Source organism: Gasterosteus aculeatus, chromosome 18 (assembly GCF_964276395.1).
Source record: "Gasterosteus aculeatus chromosome 18, fGasAcu3.hap1.1, whole genome shotgun sequence".
NCBI lineage: Eukaryota > Metazoa > Chordata > Actinopteri > Perciformes > Gasterosteidae > Gasterosteus > Gasterosteus aculeatus.
The window spans coordinates 10,673,137-10,692,186 of NC_135706.1; the positions used below are offsets into that span (position 1 = coordinate 10,673,137).

Sequence of the window (19,050 nt, forward strand, 5' to 3'; positions counted from 1 at the left end):
AGGCAACGATGCTAGCGCAAACACAACATCTACGTGCTAATAATGGGCTGTAAGAGCGGCAAGACGTCATCATTTGGGTGATGGGTAACCAAATTTCCTGTCAGGCATGAACACTGGGCTGCTAGAGGGAGGGGGGTTGGGGGGGGGGGCTGAAGACGGTGCACCAAAGCAAAACCATTTGCTTGTAATTAGCATCGTCCGTATCAGGTGTGAGAGCGTCACGGTAAATAAAGCGCCGGCCAGCACTACAGCCGATGCTTTTACATAAGGGGGCTCATTTCACAGTCAAAGCGAGCGAACGCCTTTGCCTACACCCTGCGCTGACCTCCACCCAAAAAAAAAAAAAAAAAAAGGAAGAAGAAAAAAGGAGACATTTGCATATCACAGACAAAGACAGCAGTTAACGCCAGTGACGGGCAAGAAAGCCTAATGGCTTGGCGACAACTCATGCCAAGCCTGAACATGACTGTTTGATATTGGCTTCATATCACTGACAAAACAAGGTCCATAAGATGGTGCCCAACACCGGCCAAGGCAACATGAAACACCCCCTCGCACTCACACAGGACATATTAAAATACGTGTCAGAGGCCTCGTCTTCCTAATGGATGGCCTGGATGGAACAGCAGAGATGATGGAGACGGGGCTGGTGGGGGCACCTTGAGGGGATAGTATGGTTCCAACCTTCAATTACATCCCCCTCCTCCTCCCTCTGCTCCACCCCTGCCCCCCAGCCTTGCTGCCGCTGCCAAACCCTTGGAGGAGCAATAGAAGGAGGAAGAGAAGGAGAAGAGGGGCTCTGAGGCTTTGGACAGCCAGTGATGGCAGGAGGGGGCGGGCGGGGGGGGCTGAAACACATCTGCGCCACCGAACGGCCCAAGCCATTTCCATGGTGAATTAACGGCCGTATAATGCATCTGATAATATCAATCTGGAGGAGAAGACATTGAAAAGGCAGCGGGGATGGGGGCGGGCTGCATGCTAAAACCTCCGGCTGTCTCAACAAGGGTTTTCATCAAGCAAGACAGGCCTTCAAATTCACACAAAAGACACAGCCCCAAGTTTTCACGAAGACTGTTTCCACGCCAGTGGACAAAATACATCGCTTGACATTGTTTACGATCTTCAGGGGTGGCTGTGATCGTTAAAACCAGTCAAGTGTCCAGATGTAGCTGTAACTATAAGAAGGCATCAGCTGCTAGATTGGATTGCCCTTGGCCTCAGGGTTGCACGGCGAAGCCAGCAAATACTGAGCCACACTGGGTTTGGCTCCTTGAAAAGCCCGTCTACTTTGTCTGATTCAGCGAGAGGGAGGGAAAGAGAGAGAGAGAGAGAGACTCGGTCGTATACGCAGCGAGGGTCTTGTGGGGGAAACCCTGGCAGGCTGGTGCTGCTCTGTCGGGCCTGGCCAAAAGAGCAGCACTTCACTCTCCACACCACACCATCTGCTCCAAGTGGAGGGGATACAATGGATCCTCAGACAGACAGAGCGAGAGCCCTTTTCTCGGTAAGGCAAGGTGGGATTTGTTTACTGTGAACGCTGCGCACTTACACTTGCATTCATTTGTTTCTGCTTTTTCAATTAGGATAAGCGTCGCTGTCCCCTTATCACTGAAATTAAAAATGATTTTAAAACAAAGACGTCAAGGCTTTAACTCCCCGGCCATAAACACAATATCACCTCCCTTCAGACGACAATTAAGAAGCTTCACATTTCCCGACGAGGGTTTTTCATTTCGAATTCACTCACAGCTTGCAAATGTAATTGTGATTGGACTTAGGGGTGGCTTACAAGGCTATTATTTTGTCATGATGGTGCACTCATACCAGGTGGCCCACTGTTTGCCTGCCACATCTGACAAGACATCATCATTCTCACAACACATCCCCAAAACCCAAAGTCATGAGAGGAAATTAGCTGCTCCACTTCCTAATTCCAGGTGTAAGGACAAGTGTATTTGGAGTCGGACTGAGAACAAATGAGGAAATTGATAGCAGCCATCTGCTCCACACCGTCGCAGAGAGCTGGTGAACTTGAACACACCTCGCAAAATGTCTGACAAGCTGTCTTTGGCTCCTGAGGCTCCGAAAAAAGAGAAAGCTACAGAATTATAAAAAAAAATCTACATCAGTGGCACATGCTATCAACCGACAGAGCAGAAATGCAAATAAAATGTCAAACTAATTATAATAAAAAAAAATGTACAAAGCTCTATTGTGTAAGTGCCAAACTTTGTTCCTAAAGCTATGTTAAAAATAAAAGAATAAAATAAATAAAAATAAATAAAAGAATAATTTTGTTGTGCCTATTATTTTTGATTAGGGCACGACATCTCTTTAAACCCTGCATTTATAAATGCTACAGTGAAAGCCACAGCATCTGGCATGTGTGGTTATTGTTTGATTGTTTTCTACTTTCCCTCGGTCTCTGCATGTCTCTCTCTCCCTTTTCTCTTTTCATCCTTCCATCGGGAGCCCGTAGAAGCAAAGGATTATGGATCTCTGGAAAGCGTTCACCCTTGGGTCAGAAGACAAGACAAGGCGAGGTAATGAAAGATAAACAGCTCGCTGCAAACACCTGTTAACGTCTGCTTCAAAGAAAAGACAGGGAGGCGAGGGGGGGGAGGGAAAACAAAAAAAGAAGTATTTGGCTGCCAAGCAACAGCCGAAAGGCCCCCCGGGCTGTTGACAGATCTTTATGAAATGAAAAAAAGGGAAAAGAAACGACAATGATTGTGGGCTTTTTACAACAGCGATGGATGATAAGAGGAACACAAGAGAAAACACAAGCAATCATAAATATACATCTTTCCAGAGTCCTCGGGCAAACCTTTTGTGACACACACACACACACAAAAAGACACGCACACACAAACACACTCGGAGGAAGGGTAGGTAGGTACTCAGGTATTCCCAATAGAAAAAACAAGGCATTCAAAGTGCTAAATATGCATATTCACTTAACTAATAATGCCACAACAGGTAAAATCTTATGGACTAATTTCTCAAGCATGTTATGAATGTTAATGACTAGAAGACAAGGACAACCAGCATGACACGGATCCAACTTTCCTTAGAGTGAAGAGGTGTGGAACGCTTAGGAACTAAGGAGGTATAGGAGAGAAGGGACTGAATGTATCTGTTTAAGCTATTTGTCCTGATTCCTTGGGGGATCCAATTCGAGCCTCCCATAGGGGAAAGCTTCTTTATCCGGAGGGCATGATTGGGGCACACTGGGGTTAAACTATAAGGGAGGCTATACAACACCATTGTGTGCCAAGTTTCAGGACGCTATCGCCCTGCTTGTTCTTTCAGGCCATTTTTATAAAAAGGAATTGGAGCAGTAAATGTCTTGGGGACCTAATCTTCGTGAGTAAGTGATATGTGACAAGAGAGCTTTTAAAGCACTTAGGACTGGCGAAGGAAGAAAAGGCTGTATGGTGGTGTGAGAAGGAAGAGGTAAGAGTATAAAAATAAATACAATGCAGTACAATGGAGAGGACAACAGCAGTGGGAGGAAAAGTGATTCATCAACATTTTTTCGGTTTCTTGGGCTACTTTCAAAAAGGCTGAAAAAGATTTGATTTTTTAACTCTTTGTTGTTCAGATGCAACGTTTCAAACCTGTCTCTACAGGGAATCACCACCTGAAACCGTTTTATCTGGTTTACACACACATGAGCTCTTTGAAACATCAGGGTCACTGTCAAACACATGCACATGTTATTGTCTTTAAACCCAGGACAAAATACGCAATTTGTTTTTAAAGGATACATTGCTGCCTGAGTAGGGTGAGATGTCCGCCATGTCCTGGAGGTCGCTGCACTCCGACTTGATGAGGGACAGGGAGAGCTCGGCCGTGCTGCCGTGGTGCGCTGGTGAACAAGAGCGATGGTGGTGGCCCAGATGGTGAGCAGATGCCATCTTGGTCCTCAGGCTGGTGGTCTCCCGGGACAGGTCCATGGAGTCTGGAGAAGAACGGTCCTTTCCCGGGTAGCCACCCGTGGGTCCACCGAGGTGACTCTGGAAAGGGTAGCCCATGAGAGGCAGCGGAAAAGGGTGTCTGAAAGATGGCGGGCTGAAGCCCATGGAGGCAGAGAGTGAGGAGGGGTGAAGGATAGGGTGGTGGTGCCCACCGTGGGCCCCCACGGCTGAGGACTGGTGGTGGTGGTGGTGCTCACTGGCTGTCTTCCTCACAACTAAGGGTATCGCCTCAGTTTGGTCGTTGGTGGGACCTGGCATCCCGGGCATGCTGGCAAAGGAGTCCAGTGGATTGGGAATGATGACATCGCCGAAGCACTGCAGCCTCTGGTTGGCGGTGTGGAAGTTGGGGTTCTCTCCATTGACAGTGGTGGGAAATCTCTCAGGTGGAATGGAAAGTGAGGGGAAGGCTTGCTGCGGTGTGGGGCGCGGAGGCTTGGCAAACACCTTAACCACTGTGTCCACCACCTGGGTCATGGCTGAATTGAGTTCCTGCTTAAGTGTTTCTGCCAGCTGTTTACCTTCAGCGTGCATGGAGGCTGGACCTCCCTGTCCTTTGCTCCGGCTGAGCCCCTCTCTCCTTGGCTTCTCTCTGTCTGTGAGCAAGGCCTGCTCCTGAAGTAAGGCCCGCGCCCTGTCCAGGAAATGGCCCGGGTCCAGGTCAGACATCTCATTGTCAGAGCGCAGGTCATCTCCGCCCCGGTCATCGCCGCCGGTGTCAGACCTACCCGGGCTGTCTTCAGACATGTTTCCTATGTCGTTGTTGAGCTCATTGTGGAGGTCGTTGTGTTCCGAGTCGTCGGTTGAGTCATAGATCTGAAAGAACTTCTCCTGCAGCTGACGCAGCTGTTTCTGCATGTCCTCCAGCTGCAGCTTCAGTTGCCGTCGCTCCTCCTGCTTCTGCTCCTTTCTCTGGCACACCAGCTGGGTGAAACTCTGTTGTTGCTGCTGAGGAAGACGCTGCTTACGCTTGTTCTCTCGGCTGCTACTGCTGCAAACTTCGCCTCCCCGTGGGCTGCTGGGGGCCTGCTGTTGAGACTGAGGTGGGGGGCAGTCCAGATCGATCTCCTGCTCTCCATCCATCTCATGGTCACGCTCATGACGGGAAGCAGCGGGTACCACCACACTGGGTGAGTGGCTCATACCACGTATAATGTTCTCTACACGGGCCCGCTTGGCACGCAGATGTTCATCGTTTAGACGTTCAATGTCAAAGGCGGCCAGGCCAGAACGACCAAAGGGTGACAAGCACTCTTGAGGGGTGCTATCATGGGAGGAGTTACTGCAGGCATCCTCCTGGGGAGCATCTGAACTCGCATTGGAGAGCCCTGATCCAGGGAAGCCGATGTCCCCTCTATCCCCCCTGTCCCCTCTTTCTCCCCTCTCAGGTCCTCCTCCATTTTTAGCCATGTTATTCTTGAGAAGCTGGGAGATAATGGTGGTGCCGGGGAACGGCATCATGGTGTCCTCGTACGAGTTGGCCCTCTTCAGTAGCTTTCGGAGTACATTGGACTTGGATTCGGTGTCGTTGGCTGACACGATGCCAGGTCCACCATGTGGCTGCACTAGAGAGCACTCCATGTTGTCAGTGTCTGATCCGTGGTGAGAGTGGGAGCTCAGAGAGTTCATGGCACTGAAAATGGCTGCTTTGGCGCGGGCAATGTTATCAGTGGTTGTTGCTGTTGTGGCTGCTGCTGTGGAGGAGGCTGTGCTGCCCACGGTCCTCTTAACACCAATGTCCACACGTCTTCGCTTGGTCTGTCTGTTCAGGAGGGAGTCGCTGTCATGGTCCGGCATCACGGGCTGCTGCTATTGGGCCATATCCCGCAAAACCTCTGGGATCAAATCCTCTGAGTACCTGTGGGTGAAAATTCACAGAACCATGACTCACCAAAGAGAAAAATACAATTGCAGAATCTAAGTCACTCAGTCACCCAGGCAGGACGTGTCCATGTCAATATAATTAAAAACTGATGGACTGAAACAATTCAAATCTATCAACCTAGAGAGGTATTTCTCAGCGGAGGGGTACATGGTTACATTTAGGCAGTTAGGACCAGTGACAAGGGGTAAGAGGGAACAAGCAAGATGGGGTCAGATTTAGGCCTCGACTCGACATTCCAGGGCAAAGTCCTACATTTTATCCTGTCCCCTGTTACACGCCGTGCGGCACTGAACCAGTTCCCACGGAACACAAAGCTGCATAAAATTATGATAATTACTTAAGTACTTGTCCTCATTTCCATTTTTGTGTGGTGTGAGCAAACATAGGAGCTATTAATTGTCTAAATAAAATGTAAAAAAGAACACGTTAAAGAGCATTTAAAGAAAAAGAAAGAAAGAGTTGACAAGGAAAGGCAATGCACCTTCTCTAGATCCTGTTACGTAAGTGAACAATTATTCGGATAATTCAAAAAAGTATCGTCATTTTAAAACATGTTTGCACATTTTGTAATTTTAAACTGCAAGTCCCATGTTCACATTCATCAATACGTCCATCATATCTTCAGCAATGGAGAGGGTGACATTAAAAAAAAACCTAAATAGGCCTATTGATTTTTGAGCCAGCGTGAGCTCACTTCTGTGTTTTTTGTTTGTCTTTTCATCTGGCAAGGCCAGTTAATTCTGCTCGAATGAATAGGTCACAAGGGTCAACTCTGGCAAGGAGCAAGTTAAAGCGCTCTTACAAAAATCCTAATGCCCCTTTGAAAGCAAAACGTTTGTACAGGCCTGCATCAATCCTGCCATGAAAGCAGCAATGGCATTGTTTTAGTCAGAGCAATGTCAGAAGCATTCACTCTCCAATTCAGTGATAATTTCAGAAATTAGTTAAACTATGACTTTGTTTGAAAAGAAAATATATATTCCTGAGGTTTGAAAATGTATGAATTTGAAAAATGTTTTGTTGCCAGCATACGTGGCAAAAGTGGTGCAAAACACATTTTTTAAGAAAAGCGTTTTACCTCAGCCCTAACTTATTTGTAAAACAATAACCAATTATAACAAATACAAAATGATTTACTTTACTCTAATTTTACAGATACTGCAAATACTGAAACGTCATTCAAATTTAAATAAAGTTAAAAATATATTTGCTATAAACGTTGAGATTATTATTATCTTACTCAGAAATGAAAAAAGACAAAACCAATTAATTACATCTGATTTCATTGACGCATATTTACGTAATCACTGCAGTTGAAAAAATAATTTGAAAATGAAGAAAAAACATTCACACACACACAACTTTGCTGCTGGTTTTGTGAGGCAGCAGAAGCAGCAGATATTTAACTAAAAAAAGAACATCTTTGTAAACTGACAAGAGTAAATATCTTAATGTGTGTGATGTTTTCCCTCCTTATATCCGCACTATTGAAGGGAAACCAGTATTTTAAATTACAACCATTTTGATAAATGGCTTTGGCTCAAGTCCTGACAGTAACATCAGCAGTTCAGACAAGAGGTGATAACCCCCCCCAAAAAAAGAAAGAATATCTTGACTTGATCGCCTCAGGACCTTAACAATGAGCTTGAAATAGTCACCAGCACCTGTCTTTGCCGACGGCGCACCTGTCTCCCATTGCCCATGCGCACTCCCCCCCCCCCCCCCCCTCTCGCCTTCTCTCGTCCGAAACCTTTCAACAATTTGACGCCTATGAACTAGACACATAAACAACGAGCTGCCCATTTGAACCCTTAAACGTCGTCGCCTTATCCCCTTCAAACCGGTTCTTCGCGTGAAACCGTTGTCATTTAAAAAAAAAAAAAAAAAAAACCTCAAACTTCAACCTTCAAACATTTCGGTTGAAAGGAAATAAACAGCAGAAAACAGCGACTGAGCTCCGGGTTTGAAACTTGAATTCAAATTGATGCACAGTTGTTGTAACTTGTGTTTGGTTAACAACGGCGATTCCTCCGCGAGGCGATTAAAAGAGCAAATAGATCTGGATGTTTCTTCGCATTTGCGATGGTCAGTGTGGACAAACTACCAAAGGGACCGAGTGGCGTTCACTTACAACAAAACACCACAACGATACAAAAGCGCCAACGCACAAGACAGAAAACGGGAGGACTGACGCGCTGCGTAAAGGAACTTAAGGAGTAAATAATAACAGGCACGAAAGAGGTACTAGAATAAAATACCCCCCACCGGACAAAGACACTACGCGGAAACTGCAAACCCACGGTTTCCAACACGCACCGGGGACCAAAACGCAGCCAAATCTCAGTTCCCGTCTGACATCGAGTTTCGAAACTCACTCCCAAACTTACTCCGAAAAGTTGCCAATCAACTGGACGTGCGCTTTGGTGCGGAAGGTTTGGGCTACTGTCCGCAAACCATCCTCGCAATAACGCGCAGGGCTCGCGCAACTCTCAGCAGACAGCAGGACGAGGAGGGGGGGGGGGGGACGAAACAGAGCAAATGATGTCCTATACGCGGGATATGGTCACATTACATGTTGACCAGCAAAACAAATGAGCCCCGTGCATTATATTTAATTCGTCAAAGGCGAGGCAGAGAGGGAGGCGTGCGAGGAAAAGGTCACTTACCCTTTAGATGAAGAGGGGACAACCTGAACTCCAACGGCACCCACAAAATGAAAATAAAAACAGCACGGCGGATTGTTGGATGCCGGGATATTGCAATTTCTCACTGAAGGTCGAGCCGTGATAAAGTCAGCGGCACGAGCGAATGGACCGAAACCGGAGAAGAAGAAAAAAAAAATATATATATAGAAGATGAGAAAAGAGCTCTGGCGCGGCGGTCTTTCCCTCTATCCTCTGCTGTGGCTAAAAGAGCGAGAGACATAGAGCGAGTACAAGAGAGAGAGAGAGAGAGAGAGAGAGAGAGGGAGAGAGAGGGCGAGACTGCGTGTTGTGCGGGTCTCCGAGGCGCACTGGATGCGGAGGACTGGATGCTGGAGCGCTCCTCCGCCACTAAGATCCACTTTAAGACGCGGCTGAAGGAAACAGGAAGACGTGCGCGTCACGGGCGGCGTGATGTAACTGTCGCTGCCCACCAATAAGAAGCGTCCGTCCGGCCCGGAGAACAACGCGCTGAACTTGACCACTGAAATGGGACTTGGGCATGCAACTAAAGAGAGAGAGGGGGAGAGAGAGAGGAGGGAGAGAGAGAGGGGGAGAGGGGGAGAAAAAAGGAAATACCACTTTTGCTAATCCATTTCTTCACAAATCAGCGACTGCGCGAGTAAGAATCCGTTACGCACTTTGACACCAAAAGCCGCAATAAAACACATAGTCCACTTGTGGGGTTTTTAATTGCAATATTCAAGTCTTGAATGGGAGAGTTTCATACTAATGGTGAAGTGTCGGGTTGATTCTGAGAGATTTCGAATAACGCGTGAACAATTTTGGGGTAAAAGAATATCTGATTTCAACCATTTCTCGATAATAACTGCTAATGAAATGCTCACATGTGTTTGCGATCAGCTTTGTGCATTTATTTACTGTATTTTAGAATACAACATGTTTAAAAAAAAGATGAATGCAGCATCGAGTGCACATTTTAGAGGAAATATATTCCTCTCGGCTGTACAATTCCAATTGAACATTTTAGAATTATTTTACATCTTCTATCTAAATGACTTTTAAGCGCTTGCGTTAATGTAAACCCTGCCACATTAATGCACGTTGTCTTCGTGAGAGTTTATTAAAACGCATTAACATTCCTTCAAGCTCACTCATGTTTTATGATTACCAACTTAATTTGAGTAATTTGAGCGTTTAATATGTTGGAATTAACAGGAATTAAAGCGCGTTTGAATTTCAGACATCAGTGTGTACATTTTGCTCTGGACCTTTTTACCTTTAGGCTCCTCAAAGGGAATAACAGTAGTCAGTCACTCGGGAATAGGAGGATCAAAGTGGCGTGTAGATATTTTACGCGCATGAGTTTTTCCTCATTGGCTGCGGCAAAGTCTATAATGTATGAACAAGCGAAGCAGCTTTGCTTTGGAACTCAGATTATCCAGCACGAGCCAGAGCTACACGTCTTTGTGAAACGCTCATTTAAGAGGCGAATATCACCACGGAACGTATGTCCCTCGGATCCACAGCCGGTCACCGAAAACGACCCCGTGCGTAAAGACCGCACGCTCATCAAAACGTATCATCAGGTGGAACGGATCGTAAAATGAAAGCCACAAATAAATACCTTTATGTTTTAATTTGAGATTAGATTTTTTTGTTCTATCTTTGAAACTTTACCACCTGTAAGGCTGAAGCTTACGGACACTGACAACGGATCCTGTGCAAATAAAAAAACTGCTCGGCGCTTCTCATTTATGGAACGATGACAGCTACTCGTCCTCGTTCTCATGTATTCCTACTAATTTGATATTTATTTTTACTTTGCAGTTTTGCGTTCTGCAAATATATTTAGGCAAAGGTGTATTAACACAAATTGTTAGCGAACACATGTGCGCAATTGTATCTTTACATAAGATAAGAAATATATGTCAATATGTCTCGATAATACATGTTCACATTCATCTGCTTCAGCCTGTGTTTCAGCAATTAGAGAGGAAAGTGTGAGCCTCGTATTAACCACATCCATAAGCCACTTACCCTTTTATTTTATAACAAACGCATACACATAATTACAATATATACATATCTAGGTATTCATGGATTTGTCATTATCATCGTTATAAATGGTGAATGCGTTTTTCAATTTGTGGAAGCCAGTAAAGAAAAAAGTTGTTCGTGCACTATTTGCTGGATAATTGTCCAGCTTTTCACTTAGGACTCATTTGTTGCACGCAGAATCTTTTTTTAAAATTTTTTTTATTCCTCCGCACAAACAGGATCCCAAAGCACGTAACTACAAATCTTATTTTCCATGTGAGCCTCAGTCAGGCGCCAAAAGGGAAAAGGCGAGTCTTTTTTTCCATGTCGCAAGCAAGAGCTTTTTAGGACGAACGAAACGCAACGAAGTCAGCAAAGTTGCGTGTCTGAAGTGCCTTTTCCAAAGCAGGTGTCCCCCACCCCCTCTCCCCTCTGCTCCCTCACCGGCCTGTGGCTGATTTGGCCTCGGCTCCCCCGGGTGCCGTCGGTGCGCACAGGCTGGAAAAACAGGCCGGACCATTAAAGAAGCGCGTGTTTGGAAAAGGAAGACTCGGGTGAGGTGTAGAGGAAACGTGTCGGTTAACACTGGCTGTTCTTATCGCGGCCCATTCCAGGTGGATCAACGCGTGTATTTATTTTAAACTCACTACCCCCCCGCCCCCCCTCACCCCCCCTCTTTTGGGTCGAGTGCGATACACCTCGATGCCCAAGACTGATAATGCGCTCTGGCATTGCGCACTGATGGCTGAATTTATTGACATATTTATTAGAGTTGGGCCTTAATGCAGAAGTACCGGGCGTGTTTAAAAACAATGTTCCTCCCGGGGGGGGGGGGGGGGGTTATGAAGGTACTTTAAAATAGAATCACGATCTGACCACAATTAAATGGTAACAAGTGCGCGCAAGTGGTGATGAAGTATCGACAGTGGCTATTTTTGGATCGACAACGGGTCAACTGACGATGAGTTAGTATTCTTAATGTTATTATTAGAGGGTTATTTCTTTTTGTCTGACGGTTGAAGGGAATTGCGTGACTAAAAATCAACAAACAAAAAAAAGCAATATCTTGAGCAGCAGCGTTTATAAAAATTAAATTGGTCATATTGGACCTGATGTGTCCTGACAACCGCTCTATTTCTTTTCAGAGCCTTTTTGAGAAATAAGAGAGAGAGACATAAGAGAGACAGAGAGAGAGAGGGGAGAGAGAGAGGGAGAGGGAGAGGGAGAGAGAGAGAGCTATTTGCGAAAACAGAAGCAGAGAGATGGTAGCGCTAAAAGCTGTTTTGTTCCGGAGAGGTCTCCGGGTCCCTGAATAAAAAGGTTTAGGAGACAGGACAGGAGGAGAGGAGTGGAGAATTCGTCCGAGTGTAATAACTGAGTGGGCGTCTGACTCTTACAGCATCTAAAGTCCTCGTCGGGCCTCCTGTCCTGCGCTTATTCCGCTTTCACCGTCAAAGATGGAGGGAAATATGTAAACCACTTCTTTGTCAAGGCAAAACCCATTTCAGACCGGGTGACGCGATAGCAGAGACGTCGGTAGTAAAATAGCAGATATTTGCATAGATGTTATTATGAGTGATATTCTTTGCAAGGATTTTGGTGGCCGGCGCATTGTGGCCCCCGGTGACCCATATTCCTATTTCTAGGCTTCAAGTAGCCTAGTGGTGATTATGGATGCGCGTGTTTGTTTGCGTGTGTGTGACTGCGTGTGTGTGTGTGTGTGTGTGTGTGTGTGTGTGTGTGTGCGTGAGAGAGAAAAAAACAGAGAGAGAGGTTCTCTAAGGGCCGTACAAAATGAGCACACATAGCATTGCACGTAAAAGCAATGTTGCATGGCCTACACAAACATTTCTCCATGAGAATCCACATGGCCAACACGTTCTCCGTCGACCGTCCCTCCCTTTCACGCACACCACAGTCCCGTTTCCAGAGCCTCCTCTCAACACTTTGCTTAAACATTAAACAAGACTCCATGTCTGGCCTGCGTGGAAATAATAGGCAATTATAAGAATGCTGCTCGGAGAGGCTGATGGGAATGTGGCTGCATTTAAACTCATTAAAAGCAAAAAACGTAATTCGTTTTGACGTTTTCTTACTGCAGAAAAACGAAGCAGCGCATCGCGCACAACAAGTCTGCGCGGAGTCAACGCGTCTTACCAGCAACCTTGAAAGTGCGCCCATTTGAAGTAATGAAGGGCGCGCGGAACACGCCGTGAACACGCGTAACAAGCACGCGCACGGTGCGCCTTGGAGGGTGCAGACGGACATGTTGGGAAAATCGCCTGGAACTGTATTAAGCTTGACGTCCTTAAAACAAACAATGGCACCATGAAATAAGGGCTTATGCGCTCAAAGTCAAAGAGCCCCCTGAGCAACTATCCCTGTTTATCTCTCTCCCTCTGTCTGACACACACACACACACACACACACACACACACACACACACACACACACACACACACACACACACACACACACACACACACACACTCACCATTTCTTGGGGGTTACACAGTCAGGCTCGCAGCTCCATTGGAGGGGACCAACTTTGCTCCTATGAACTCTCACCTGTCAACATGGAGCAGAGGACTTTACTTGGTAAACACGAAAGGACTTTAGCTGTTTACTTCTGGCGGCGACTTCGCCTTTTTTTTTTTTTTTTTTAATTCACTGCAAGGCCGCGGTCACAGCTGGTCCTGTACTATCAGTGCGAGGTCAAGTCCACGCCAAACTCCGTTCGATAATCCGAACATTTTTAACGCAGGAGGTTATTGGCCGACGTACTTTTGGCTAAATGAGACTCGAATGCCTTTTGTGACCACGCGCGCTTCATCGGCTCAATCCGGCTGTTTGGTTTGACACGAGGCCCAACTTTTGTACCTTCACTGCTCGCCGCGTCACGCGGGCTGCAGGCCTCTGTCTGCGACTGCACGCTTTAAAATAATATAAAACGTGGGCTGTGCCAGATAAGCGGCGGTCTGTTTTCACTCTTCTGATCAGTGGTAATTATGTTTGTTGGCGTGGAGGTAAGTGGTCCTCCCCGGGGGGGGCGAGGGGGGGGGCACGTATTGTACTCGACTCACTCCATGTCATAAAATAAAATTACAAGGAAAGGAGAAGATATTCTACAATAACAGAGGCGAGTCATTAAATCAAAGAGCAGCTAAATTAAATCTGAAGGAGAAAAACAAAAAAAAGCCTCACGGAAAATACATTAGGGGTATGACGGACGGACGGACGGGGGGGGGGCAGGGGGCTTTAAATAAAACGCAGGTTAATGAGATTTTAATAGCTTCTACCACCACGGCTGGTTAAGAGCAACACACACACACACACACACACACACACACACACACACACACACACACACACACACACACACACACACACACACACACACACAGCGTTTTGTAGCTGACTAAGGCTGACTAATTACTAATCATTCACCTGTTCTTCAGCCTTTCTGCACATAGTGAATTACTATAAAGAGAGGCGTGTGAAGTGGCATACGCGGCTTAAGTAGCTTTAAAGTGCTTCTCTCTCCACACATTAGCTTCAAGTTATAAGTTTAGCCCTCCACAGCAGTCTGCTCTCCTGTTACAGCGGCGGATGTTCACACGTCTTGTACCTGTTGCCACTCTTTTGTCTGGTTTATGTATCTTGGTAACCTTTGACCCCCACCGTGGACGTTGGGCATGGTAACCGGCAGGCGGCCACTATTACAGGGCGTCCTTTAGCTGGCGACCTCTGTTGACCCCTTGCTGACCTTTCACACCAGAGAAGATTCAGCTGCCTGCGGAGAGGTCAGGAGGAGGTTACCGCTGTTATATTTGTCCTGTAAACACACAAAGACAAACACACGCGTAGATTTAGGAGATGCTGGTTTTCTGGTTGCTTATCAAGGTTCAATCAAACTGGAAATGAATTAACGTATTTTCATCAAAAAAAAAAACATTAATGTAATTCAATATTTACTTTATATATAGTACCTAATAGCCTTATAAGAACATTTTAGAGGGTCAAATTTGAGTTTTTTTTAATGATCACTGTAAAATACAATACACAGGTTCAGAGGAACCACCTAATCTTTTCTCAGTTATTTCACATTTATATACATAGATATATAACTTTTACATGAGCTAAGATTGTTTTTATGTACATATGATCCAGCCGCTTTTCTATATTATGTAATCTTTGTGTGTCCCGGGTCATTAATCAGAGAAGCTTGACCGTCTATCCTCTGTTGGGCCATGCACGAACATCTTCCAAATACAGGTTAAAAACCAGCCGCCTGTAAAGTGCTCATGCACGAGCACACGCGGGAGGCCGTGCACCCTCAAGTGTGAACTGTGTACGTGTGCTCATGGTCCACGTTGATGCAAATCACCTCCCGGTGCTTTCAAAGACTTCCCGGCGGACAGAAGCGTCTGCCAGCGCTGCTATAAATCACGTTGAGGGCAAGGCACACCTTGTCCACGTCGCCCCCCCACTCCTGCGCTGAATAAACCATAACATCCTGCCTCTCGTGCTGCCCGACGCCCTCCGAGCATGACCCCAGAGAAGACCCCCCCCCCGACCTTCCCCTCCGTCCCTCCAGCGCCCTCACCTCCCCTCCTCTCGTCCTCCTCCTCCCTTCCTCCATCTCATCTCTCACCCCAGCGCCACCATTGTTCCATCTCCTCTTCTCCTCTCCAACTACACTTTATGTAAGAGTTTTTGTTGCACGTCGCTGAGTGTCGTTGGGCACAAACTCCCCCCCCCCCAACCCCCGGTTGCATCGTTGTTTAACTCCGCTCCAATGACTTCCTGCCAGAAGAGAGGGATGAAAGAAAGAAAAGAGGAGAAAGAGAACAGCAAAACAGCAGGAAGCGAGCGTTTAACAGGAGGAGGCCGACACCCTCATCCTGTCGTGTGCCGGCCTGGTTCAGGTGCTCCGGGCCGCTCGGCTTCCATCCGCACCGCTTCCCTCGGGGGGGGTGCAGAGTTTGGCTGAGAAGGTGTACCTTTCCTTCACGACCCTCTCTGGAGGAAGTATACGGTTTGGGATTTTACTGCCCAACCACAGGAGCCTATAGTGTGCAGGCTGATAATAGAGCATTAACCCCCCCACCACCACCCAACGGAGGGATAAAAGTGAACAAAGGAGAAGGAATGCGTGGCGTGGTGGGTTATCTCCTGATTATTTCCCTTCATTTTTACGGCTGCAGAGGGAGAAGCAAAGCAAACAGTCCGGCACAGCGGTTGGCACTTGGCATCCTACTTGAAGGTCTTTGAACATCACTCTGGAAAAGAAGAAAAAAAAACTTTCTGTGTTGCTTGGCTTGCAATCACACAAATGATTACCACCTCGAAAATGTAATTTCCAAGTACGAGGCTCTCGGCTGCCAATAAATTCACTGATAAGCAACACTGCGTTTTAATTTTAAAAAATCCATTTTGTTGCAGAAAGAGATAAGAGATTATTTTGGAACAAACCTTTTTGGTCATCTATAAAAATGCACGCAGGCACTAGCACGCACAAATGTGTCTCCTAAGTGGACACGCGCACGGGGACACGTCCAAATCTCTCCCTAACCCTTGTTGGCCTGCATACATCCAGCACGACGCCAGAGGAGCCTTGAGAGGGCAAGAATAGATAGGCATGTGCCTATTTGTGGCATCATCGTTGTACAGATAACAGATATCACTGTTACGCTCACACAATCACATGCACACTCATACAAGTGCGTGAGCGATCATGCACTGTGTTAGCAAACAGTTAAGTCGAAATATTTACTTACACACACACACTGGGTATGGATCAGCTACCAGCTTCTTTTACAGGGCTGCTTGCACTACGTGTGTGTGTGTGTGTGTGAATGCCACACCAGAGCTCCATGCCTCAACCATTGGCTAACCTGACTATAAATGAGCGGCACGGACACCTGTGGCGGTAGAGATCCAGTGTTGGGACATTTCCATAACAGGACGTTGTGTCTTTTGTTCTGTTGGTATGATTCACTGCTCTAAGAATAATGTCCCCTCCTCCGTCCTGCAAAGTAGCTTGATAATATTTTGCCAAATGTTTTAACTAATCTTCAAAATATAGCCTACTGCAAATGTTTTAGTTAAAGTGTTGTTTTTTGGTTGCACGCAGCAAATTAAAAAGCCCTGTCATTTTTTTTATCATCTCTTGGAGGAATCCCAAAGGTTAAAACAAAAGCTCAGCGTGCTATCACACCAAACTAAGATAATGAACACGGTAAATACATTTCCTGCCAAACACCGGCATGTTGACATTATCTCTGTTAGCTTATAGCATTTAGCCCTGCGTAGTAAATTCAAAAGTTAACGTTAGTTTCGTCGCAACGCCTCTAATAATGATGCAGGTGCGTTGAATCAGAAAAGAGTTAAAAGCCAGAAGCGTCACATGGAGAAGCTGACGGGAGCCTCGAGACGATTGAAACTAGAACCGGACCGCAACTGAGAAGCTTGAGCGGCAGCCATATTGCTCTAAGCCGAGCCTGTTTTGGAGTTCATATTTTTGAAACAATGGACATCCAGAGAGGGATTTATCACAGATAAGTGCCTCTAACCCTGCGGTATAAAATCTACAGGAAACTGATTTCAATGTGTTTTTAGTGCGGCTGTGGTGTCTATTAGAATTAGACCAACCTGTTTCACTCAAATCAAATAAATAAATGCTGCAAAACAAATAAAAAACGTTTGTTTCAGAGTCTAAAGTTCAGTAACTCCGTTAAAAGTGGCATATTGACTTTTGCATTACTCACCCACGCGGCCCTAAGCCCCCTCACACGCGCACACACTGCTGTTTTCAGTGTCTTTAGCTAAGCCAGAGGACAAGTGATGCCCAGGGCCGTTCCTGATCCTCCCGGCCTTTTCCTTGCAGGAATCTCCTCTTCCTGTGCGGAAGTTCATCGTGGTCAGTCTGACTGTCACAGGCGCCTCCCAGAGGAAAGTGACAGCGGCTTTATTCAACCGCTGACCCGTAAAGAGGACAGCGGAAGAAAAAAACAAAACACACGCGTGTGTGTGTGTGTGTGTGTGTGTGTGACCTGACTAAGGGCTTATTTTCACTGCAGTAAGGAGGTGCGATGAATCTTGTACAATCAGCACAAGCTCCGCATGTGTGTGTGTGTGTGTGTCACGCATCTAGTGTCATGTCCTTTAACCGACCCCAACGGCGTGAACGCCTCTTCCCTCCCTCCTGCTTCTTTTGTCCGTCCAGAAACAAATCATTGAACGCTCGCGTCGGCCTGGTAATGTCCTGTTATCTGCTCTCTACGCAAACAGATTTTTAATTTTCTCTCGATTTTCCACCTCAAAGTCGAGGCCTTGAAGATCGATGGATAAAAAAGGACAGAGAGATGATGCCCATCTGCTCTGATGATGTCCCTCCAACTTTGTTTGGCCATCAGCTTTTTCTCCGTCCCCGCCGGTCCCACCAGCCCCCGGAGGAGCCAAGCCACTGGCCTTTTCTTGACCCAGTTCAGGACTTCCACTCTGGGCTTTCTGATCCGTCCACTCTCCCCAGTTGGGGTTCAGCAGAGAATCCTGAGATTATCGAATGGTCACTTAAGAGGGAACGAGAGAGAGAGAGAGCGAAGTGCTGTCCACTTAGCCGAAGATTATCCTTTAAAAGGAAAAGGAGATGGAGGAGAGAAGGAGAAAAAAAGGACGTGCTTAAGAGATGGATGCAGAGCGGGCGGATGGAGGGAGAGCGAGGCCAAATGAGTCATGTGGAGATAAAGTGCGAGCGGGAGAGGGTTAACAGAAAAGCGAGTAGAGAAATACGGAAACGAGGGGAAAGTCTAAATGAAAAAGCTGAGATGGAGGTGAGGTGACGGAGAGAGAGAGGGGGGGGGAGCGGAGGACGGGCGACACAGAGAGGCAGAGATGGAGGGATAACGAGAGGAGGAAGCAGGAAGGATGAGGACAAGAGCTGGATTAAGCAGTAAAAACAGGGATTGTGAAGTGTCCACTAACTAAACTTGGTTGTTCTTGTTTTGGGCAATGGAGTGAAAATGTCAACTTCCTTCTCCACAGAGTAAGACCTGATGCAGTGTAATTACAGACTGCCGTCGTCCTAATAATTTAATGGAGTCCATTATGAGAATAATAGACTTTAACAGTGTTATTTTTATAGCCTCGCTAAAGAGGGAAGACAACATGTTGGTACCGTAAAGTCAAATGTGGCAAGAAACATGAGCAGACAGACAAATCACTTTGGCCCCATTATCATTAGAACCTCATTTAAACACAATTATTGTATTTTTTTTGGCCGTCAAGTTGAAATGCAAACATGTTACAATGGCTCATCCGACAAACATGGAGCGACATTTCTGTAGGATAGAGGAAATAAATGTTGTTTACATTCTCTTCACATTGATTTGTTTAAAGAACCTTGGGTTTATGAATGAATGGGAGTGTATGTTTTTTTTTGGGGGGGGGGGTGACCGTCGGAGAGAAGGAAACAGAGATC

General features: G+C 46.4%; 1 protein-coding gene across 4 annotated transcripts in view; it reads right to left on the minus strand.

Annotated features, from left to right (window-relative positions):
- The window catches only part of LOC120808164 (prospero homeobox protein 1), a 31,782-nt gene extending 17,072 nt beyond the window's left edge, over positions 1-14,710 (minus strand). Inside the window, exons 1-3 of one of the 4 annotated variants that reach the window (XM_078093192.1) lie at positions 14,197-14,710; positions 13,063-13,136; positions 3,774-5,838 (exon numbers count right to left, since the gene is read on the minus strand). In XM_078093192.1, the coding sequence (XP_077949318.1) occupies positions 3,774-5,777 (2,004 nt within the window). In that variant the 5' untranslated portion in view covers positions 5,778-5,838; positions 13,063-13,136; positions 14,197-14,710. Of the gene's footprint in view, positions 1-3,773; positions 5,839-8,252; positions 8,385-8,531; positions 9,079-13,062; positions 13,137-14,196 lie in introns of those variants that run through there. The other 3 variants (XM_078093193.1, XM_040160830.2, XM_040160831.2) reach the window with 3 other exon arrangements.
- Between the last annotated feature and the right edge of the window lie 4,340 nt (positions 14,711-19,050).